The following is an 8,974-nucleotide window of genomic DNA, read 5'->3' as shown; positions in this document are numbered from 1 at the left end:
GAAGGATGGGCACAGAATATGCACGCTAGCATAAAATATAATACCAGACTAAAATAGGAAACGATGAACATATTGGATATACTTGGTCCCATGCAAGAAGCAAAGTTGTTAGCTTCATCCGGTAGTTACCCCATTTGTACACACATAGTTGCAGAACGCAACTTTTCACGTTGCCAGTTTAGAAGCTAAAGTCTAACTGTACAGGGATTTGAATTTTAAACAATCAGTTCCAAACGACGAGTGTCTGCAGTATTTTAAGTCTGTAATACAGTGAAGGCGACGCTAAGAAAGATGGTTGGTATCCCTGCACCGAAAGGTCACCTATCAAAATGGGTTATTACTTTGCAAACGTTAGACTACACACAAGAACAGATTTCGGGCACATTTTACCCTTTCAGCTAGGCAGACACACGGTGATCAGGTTCTGGCAAGTAGCATAATTTTAAACTGAGGAGGAAAACAAACTATGTCTATTTCCTGAACGTCCCACCTCGTATTTCATTTAATGAAATTAACACATACAAAAGTCATTAGCCTTGCACACATGGAAGAGAAATCACAGAACACCTTCCTGAATTTGACAGTCTTGACCTTATGACCAGCCAAGGAAGTGATACTCGGTAGCTCTGATTGGTCTGATCGACGGGCATTGTCATAGTGACGTAATTCTACAGCATGGCGGTTACTATTCAGCGATCAAACAGAGTAACTTGTGCAGCTCGTATCTGTTTAGAAGGTATTAGTCTAAGGGTGAGTATGTTTTCCAAAGTAGCTCAACGTTTAAAGCATCATCTGTAGTTTCCTATATATATGTTTTGTTGATGCCAACTCCACTAATTTATGCTTGGTCTGCAGAACCTGTCTGAATGCAGTTATTGCTAGGAACTGTTGCAGCATGGTTTAGATAAGCGTACGCAAGGGACAGTCCCCCTTTGGGTAGTTGTGTCCTGACAAAAAATATTAAAAATGGCAAATGTCCTGAGATTGTAGGACATAATTATGTCCTATATTGTATATAATAGTTGTATAACAAAGTTATTCTGTATCTAAAATACCTAAATGTTATAAGAAACAGACTAAGCAACTAAAATGCTACAAGAATAAGTTAGTATGTAGGCAAAAAAGTTAAGTTCTATCCTTTGTACTGACTGTGGGTATGTGTCGGCCTGTAAAAGCTGATGTTTGTTTTGAAAATGTCCCACTTTGGCCATTTGAAAATGTGGCAACCCTACACTGTACTGAAACGAGTACTTTAAATATGTCTCAGAAACTTTATGGCTTAAAGAGCACATGATGTTAGAACTGCCTAAATTAGTGTCTTCTATATAAAGCATGTTTCATTGATAGGAATGCACCTCTAAAATATCCTATTCATCATCATCATCATCATCATCTTCTTTCGGCTGATACCTGTTAGGGGTCGCCACAGCAGATCACCTGTTTCCATTTCTTCCTGTCCTCTGCATCTTGCTCTGTCACACCAGCCATCTGCATGTCCTCTCTCACCACATCCATAAACCTTATCTTAGGCCTTCCTCTTTTCCTGTTACCTGGTAGCTTCATCCTTAGCATCTTTTTCCCAATATTCTACTCTGATTTGCTCAGCCACATCTCCAGTAGAGTTATGGTCAGCTACCCAGACCACCTTTAATACAATAGAAAACTGGCTTTCTGAACATCGTCTGATCCTAAATCCCCAAAAAACTAAAATGCTGTTATTTTCACCAACACGTAGGTCTACCGCTTTCACCTTTACCATAAAATCAAATGATGGCATAATAACCTCCCCTGACCCATCTACAAAACTATTAGGTGTCATCATAGACAATAATCTAAAATTTGACCTACACGTTAACCAAACTATCAAAACCATCAATAAAAAACTAGGGTCACTTTACAGAATAAAAGCCTTCCTAACTCCTCCAGCTAAAATTGCCATAGCTCGCTCTCACCTTCTTTCAACCCTTCTGTATGCATCCCCTCTACTCTCGAATTTGAACAAGACTGTCTTTAACAAACTCTCAATTTGCTACAACCACATTGCCAGGATTGCCACTGGGCTGCCTTTTAGGACACATCATTGCATCAATCTAAATCAACTTGGTTGGCTTGAACTACCCAGCCTAATCCAGTATAACCAACTGATTATGGCCTATAAAATCCTCTATAATCCGGACAATACTCCTGCACTTAAAAATATTATCACCCCCTATAACAATCCTAGACCGCTTCGATCCTCTAACAAACTACTAATTCAGACTAGCAAAATTAATAACACAGCCGGTGATTCTCTCTTTGCAAAGTCTGTAAGTAGATCCTGGAACTCTCTTCCAGCTGCTATTACCCTACTTTCCACCTTGGGTCAATTTAAAACTAGACTCAAGCAACATTTGTCACTTAACTGGCTATGCCAATGTATCAAGCCTGGCTAACTCTCTCTAGAATGTGTAAAAAATCTGTTAACCAGTTTACTGTGTAATTTAATTTAATCCTGACTTGTGCTCAGGATTAACTGTAACCTGTGGAAATTGTTTAACTTGCTTACTTATGTAATCACTGTAAATAGTCTGTTTGTAATATGTAATGCTGGTATTATATAATGCTGTATCTGCTTACCCTTGGAGCTTTTCTCCCCTGGCCTCCGCTGAAAATGGACATGCATCCAGTCGGACTATCCTGGTCAACAAATGTAAAATTAAATAAATAAAAAGATACTCAGCATCCCTCCTCAGCACATGTCCAAACCAATGTAATCGTGCCTCTCTGGCTTTGTCTCCAAACCTTCCAACCTGGTCTGACCCTCTAATATACTTATTCCTAATCCTGTCCACCCTCGTCACACCCAGTGCAAATCTTAACATCTTTAATTCTGCCACATCCAGCTCAAACTCCTGCCTTTTTGTTAATGCCACTGTCTCCAACCCATATAACATAGCTGGTCTCACTACCCTCTTGTAGACCTTCCCTTTCACTCTTACAGGTACTCGTCTGTCACAAATCACTCCTGACACTCTTCTCCACCCACTCCATCCTGCCTGTACTCTCTTCTTCACCTCTCTTCCACACTCACCGTTACTCTGAACTATTGACCCCACGTATTTAAACTCATCCACCTTTGCCACCTCTACTCCTTGCATCCTCACCATTCCTCTATCCTCCCTCTCATTCACACACATATATTCTCTTAGTCCTGCTGACCTTCATTCCTCTTCTCTCTAGAGCATATCTCCATCTCTCCAGGGTCTCATCCACCTGTTCCCTACTCTCACTACAGATCACAATGTCATCTGCAAACATCATAGCCCACGGGGACTCCTGTCTGATCTCATCTGTCAACCTGTCCATCACCATTGCAAATAAGAAAGGGCTCAGAGCTGATCCTTGATGTAACCCCACCTCCACCTTAAACGCATCCGTCACTCCCACCGCAGACCTGACCGCTGTCACACTACCCTCGTACATATCCTGTACCTCTCTTACATACTTTTCTGACACTCCTGACGTCCTCATACAATACCACAACTCCTCTCTAGGCACCCTGTCATATGCTTTCTCTAATTCTACAAACACACAATGCAACTCCTTCTGACATTATTGTAAATAGTAACAGCTGCGGTAGCGTTGTCGCCTCATAGCAAGACATTGTCCCGTTCGATTCTCAGCTAGAGCATCTTCTGTGTGGAGGCATATGTGAATGGGGCGTGCCTTCGTTGAAGGTTTTGCATCGGGGCTGGTAACCCGGTACGTAAAAATCCACTACCAATCATTAGCGGACCGGAGTTCCGCTGTGGCGACCCCTAACCGGGAAAAGCCGAAAGACACAAACAAACAAACAGTTGAAATAAGTGCCAGTTTAATTTCGAAACATGTAGGGGAAACTATTTGAATATTGAATACTTTTTTAGAAGAGAAATGGCTGGCACAACTTTCAGTGGAATCATGGACAAACGAAATAAGAAAGACAAACATTCAGAAGAAGTCAGGGACACATTTTAAGAAGTTAATACTATTAACTTGAAATGTTGACAGACTAAGATAGTCCGAATTAATATAAATCTTTTCAAGTAAAACAAATGTAAACTTGTAATTTAAATGGTCGTGAACTGCACAGCTAGCTATCTACAACACACAAAATCATTTATCATCCAGAAAAATGCCCTGCACTAAAAACATATTACTGCTGTACTGTCCAGCAAGGGACCACCGCTGACTTGTCAGAAGCAATACTATGGGGAGGAAGACGACAAAAGGTAAAAAAAATATTAGGCAGTGGTGACTTCACATAAAGCACACATTTAGCCTATTGCCCCGATAATGGAAAAGTACCACAAATTCTTAGCACTTGCAAATAAGTCAAATAATGTTGCAGGAAACTTGCTGTACTCCTATAATATGTTGCTAAACTCTGAAATAGTATCCCCACCCAAGTAAAACTCTGGCAAACTAAGTAGTTTTAAATCAGTACTTACTTAAGCCACATCTTAACCCATTGTGGTATTGCACATGCTCATCACCAGGTTAAGACTTTGTGCTCACTGTACGGTACTCTCCAAATACTCGCCAAAACAGAACACTTTCAATCTCTAATTGAAACGACAAACTATTTTTATACATAACTGCTGCCTGTACAATCCACTAAGTTGCATATGGGTTTTCTCTTTAACTTTTACCTCAGTAAAATCTTAGAATGTATACTTGTAACTACCGTATGTGTATAAATGTAAATAGAAATATTACCGCTGTGGGTACTTACGTATTATCACAACGTGCGGTTGCGACTTTCGCATAGTGTCAAAAGTTGTTTTGAAGCTTTTCTTTTAGGAAAGATACATTAACAAAAACACGTGAAATAATGCTTATTTAACTGTGAATTTTATTTTTATGCAGTTAAAGACATTTACTGCAGCAGCTTGTTATATTTACAAACATTTTGAATTTCAACACAAGTAGCGAAACCTTTCCTAACAGTTGCTGCTGATAGTAAGAATGTGATTCCTTATATGCACAATGATGACTATTTCTTTATTAACCCGAATTTAAATCTGAAGAGTAAACATTGTGAAGTGTCAGTTGATCCCTGCAACACACATACACCCACATCCAGGAACAGTTAATGATTGACCAAAGGAATGCAAAGATGAGGCCAAAATTAGTGGCTAATTCTGTATTCTGATACTGCAGAAAGCCGGAATTACTCTTTCTGAAACGTAAAAATTTAAAACTTGCACGTTTTAAAAGAAGAGTAATGAATACAATAAAGCTTAAGTACTGGCCATGAACATTCAGAGGGAATATTCCTGATTAACCTGTCTTTGCTTCGGTTGTAATCGGCAAGCCAGGATGTGTCATGTGGTGCAGCAGAGTGGAGTTAACCGTGAAAGTGAGACATGCCAACCAGGAGTCGAAAAATTGACATTTATTCCTCTCCCTGCCTCATAATGTGTGTGCCACAGTAGTACTTACTTGCTTACACCCCTTTCCAGCTCAATAAAACTGTTTTCCGTGACACACTATGAATTGCGCAACTGTGAGAATGTGGTTGCGATAATACGCAAGTACCCTGCTCTGTGTTTAACTGGTACTAAGTGTAATGCACTGTAAACAAGTGGAGCTTTTCTTCCTGGGCCTTCACTGAAAATGAGTATTACCCAGTCGGAATTTCCATGTAAACAAAGACAAATAAGTAAATAAGTGTCAGTATTCACATAAGTATAATTTACCTATCTTTTCCAAAGGTCACAGTTTTTATGAGGGTTTAAGAGGGAAAGAGTTGTAACTGGATTCAAACTCTGGGATATCCCTGAAAATTGGAGACAGATTAGAGGTTTGGGTGGGGTAACAGTATGAAGTCTGAATAAAATGTACATTTTTGGCTGCAAATTAGATAGCTGTGCACGAATGCTGAATATAAGGGCATTGAATTTAAACACAGGCTATTTGACATTTAAGTTAAGTTATTAAGTTTCCTTGTTTTGCATTTATTTTGATTAAAATATGATTAAATCTGAAGTTGTAAATCTTTATTCATACTTTACAGATAGGACCTCGGTTCCATCCTCGGAACCGAAACAGCCATTTCCCAGCTCGTGCAAGTCAAAAACTCTCAGCTAAGAACCTACCCACAATGCCCCTCTCCTAGATACTTCAGATCTCGTTTGCCACGTTCCTGGTCAGACGTGTTTAGCCATCTCTCTCAAGCTAAGTGGCAATTTGTTATTTTTATGACCGTTTTTCTTCTGAATTTCAAAAATATTAGTCAACTTAGTCTTTTTTCACTGTCGCCTATAACCTAGGCCCATTTCCTACCCTTTTTTTTTTTTTTGGTAATTTAAAATGTTAACTTTTTTGACTGTCCCTCTCTCCTGTATTTGACAGGCTTCTTTTACTGGTGGTATTCCAAAAAAAACAAAAAAATGTCTTTTTTTTTCTACAGGATAGTATTGTTCCTTTTACCATGTCAGACAAAGTTAAATTGGGTTTTATACAGTGTGACAAGTGTGGATGTAAGATGCTTAACTTAGATACACGTCTTTTGTGTCTACTGTTTGGGCATGGATCATTTAAAAGCTGGTTGTGACATTTGTACTGGTTTTTCTAATCGGACACTAGCAGAATATTAGAATAAACTTATTTTAAAAGGTTTACTCAAGATACCTTTCTCAGAAGCTCTAGCTGGGTCGGAGGTCTCACCCCCTCCTAAGACCAAAAAATATAAGGAAAAATGGAGTCACTCAGTCCCTGCATCTCCGTCAGTTAGGGAACAGAGTCCGTTCTGTGCTTCACCAGCACAGACATCTTCAGCACCAGGATCTGTGTCCTCTCCCTCGGTGCCGACGGTGCCGACCATGGTAGCACCACTGACTTCGGTACCATCTTTGGCTCCTACATCAGCTCCGATGACTGTACACAACCTTACCGCCATCCCTGTCTATGGTGCCAACAGCTTCTTTGGCTCCATGGGCCTCTATGACTGCACATGTCTTGGCACCATCCCGGGCCACGGTGCCAACAGTTTCTTTGGCTCCATTGGCTTCAAAACCTGATTTCATGCCAAGGACTAGATATTCTCCTACTTATGATCCTTTCTTGGGGCAGAGGTTTAGTCCCTTTCTAGAAAGACCTGATTCCCCTTCTGCAGCCTCTTTTAGATCCATTAGGAGTATTTCTGAACTAGACCTAGTGCAGGTTGTGGACCAGCTTCTGGTAGCTAGGGGATTCCGACCTCCTGTCCCCCCTGGCTCAGAATCTTCTATCTCATCTTCCCCTGCTTATCCCCCCCCCCCAGCTCCCTCAGTACATACTGTTTCTGCTCCGACAGCAGTGCCTTCCCTGTTGGTACCCATCACCCTTGCAGCATCGGCTACAATGGATCCGATGCTTTCTTGGAGTGGTGCTTGGACTGTCCGTACCTTGGTACCTAATCTGGCACCTATTTTCTCATTGGCACCATCTATGTCCACGGTTCTGACAGTTCCCAGTTCTGTCGTCACCCCTCAACTGTAATTAGTCTCGGGTGCTACTTCTGCAGAGGTGATGGATAAGGCCCTTCACTCCGAAGGCTCACAACCAGACCCTAGGATACCAGTATCAGAACCCCCTGTGAAGACAAACCCTTTCTCCGGAATCCTCTTCAGAAGATCCCACTGGAGAGCCACCCCGGAAGAAATGGTGCAAGAGGAAGCACCTTGACCCCCCGGTGGAATCTGTCACAGAAGACACTGATTGTGATGAAGAGAAAGGGTCCCCTCATTCTCTCCCAGATGATGTTTCATTCAGAGACATTCTCGAAATCCTCAAACAGCGGGGGGAATGGAAGTCCTCTAACCCTTCTTCTGAGGAATCAGTGTTTTGACAGGCCTTCCATACCCGGTCATCTATGTCTTGGGTGACCCCACCAGCAGATGATCTAGTTAAACTAATTGTGCAGTGTGCCTGGAAGGCCCCGGACAATGTAGAACCTGTCCCCTGGAGGCCGGACAAAATTTTATCTACACCTGAAGACCAGCTCCACTGGTCCATGCAGCTGACAGTTGACTATGGTCGTGGCGGCGGCCACCAAGAGGGAATTGGCAGAAGATAGTTCCACTGTTCATCCTCCAAATAGGGAATCCCGGATCATGGACAGACTGGGGAAATGGACTTATGGTTCAGCGACCTTCGCCATTCGGTCGTTGAATTATCTGGCGCACTTTACTTGCCTCCAAAGAGACTTAATTTCTGAAAATGGCTTCCGCTTTGGTGGGCCTGATGAGGTGCGTGACACTGTCGCCTCACAGCTAGCTACCCTTGAATCCATCTCAAACTCCTCAATGCGTTTGATATCTCACACCACCGAGGGGGCAGCCCGAGCGGCCGCATCTGGTGTTGTTATGAGATGTAATGCTTGGATGCGGTTGTGTGATTTCGCAGACCCTTTTAAATCTTCCTTCGTTAACGAGCCTGTCGACGAATTTGCACTTTTTGGTCCCAAGGTATGTGACACACTTGCACGTAGTGAGAAAGACAGAAAGACCTTGTCTGCTGTGGGCATACATTTTCCCAACCCCCAGAGACCCTACTCCAGGAACCAGAAGGGGGGAAAGATATGGTTAAAAAAATCCCAAGGATCCTTTCGTGACACTCGTGGTGAGCAATCCCCCCAGGATCCGGGTTTTACTCAAGGTTCTTTTTAGTGCCAAAAAAGACAGGGAATTGGAGACCAATCCATCTCAGCCTACTCAACAAATTTATCAAACCTCAAAAATTCCGGATGGTCACAGTACAGTCTATTCTTCCCTTCCTAGGAAGAGACAATTGGATGTGTTCTCTAGACCTACAGGATGAGTACTACCATATAAAGGTGGATCACTGCTCCCAGAGGTTTCTCCGCTTTCGGCTGGGAGCCAATCACTACCGGTTCAGGGCACTGCCATTCGGTCTCTCAACAGCCCCCCAAGTGTTCACCAAATGTATGGCAGTTGTGGTAGCTCATCTT

General features: G+C 42.1%; 1 protein-coding gene across 2 annotated transcripts in view; it reads left to right on the top strand.

Annotated features, from left to right (window-relative positions):
* The first annotated feature begins 580 nt into the window (after positions 1 to 580).
* Positions 581 to 8,974, top strand: part of METTL17 (methyltransferase like 17) — a 760,923-nt gene continuing 752,529 nt past the window's right edge. Inside the window, exon 1 of one of the 2 annotated variants that reach the window (XM_044058500.1) lies at positions 581 to 750. In XM_044058500.1, coding sequence (XP_043914435.1) covers positions 676 to 750 — 75 coding nt within the window. In that variant the 5' untranslated portion in view covers positions 581 to 675. The remainder of the gene's footprint in view (positions 751 to 8,974) is intronic. The other variant, XM_044058499.1, reaches the window with a different exon arrangement.

This window comes from Protopterus annectens, chromosome 16.part0 (assembly GCF_019279795.1).
Source record: "Protopterus annectens isolate FY-2018-M chromosome 16.part0, PAN1.0, whole genome shotgun sequence".
In the NCBI taxonomy this organism is placed as follows: Eukaryota; Metazoa; Chordata; order Ceratodontiformes; family Protopteridae; genus Protopterus; species Protopterus annectens.
The sequence above is the reverse complement of the archived record's forward strand: the minus strand, read 5'-3'. Positions and strand labels throughout refer to the sequence as shown.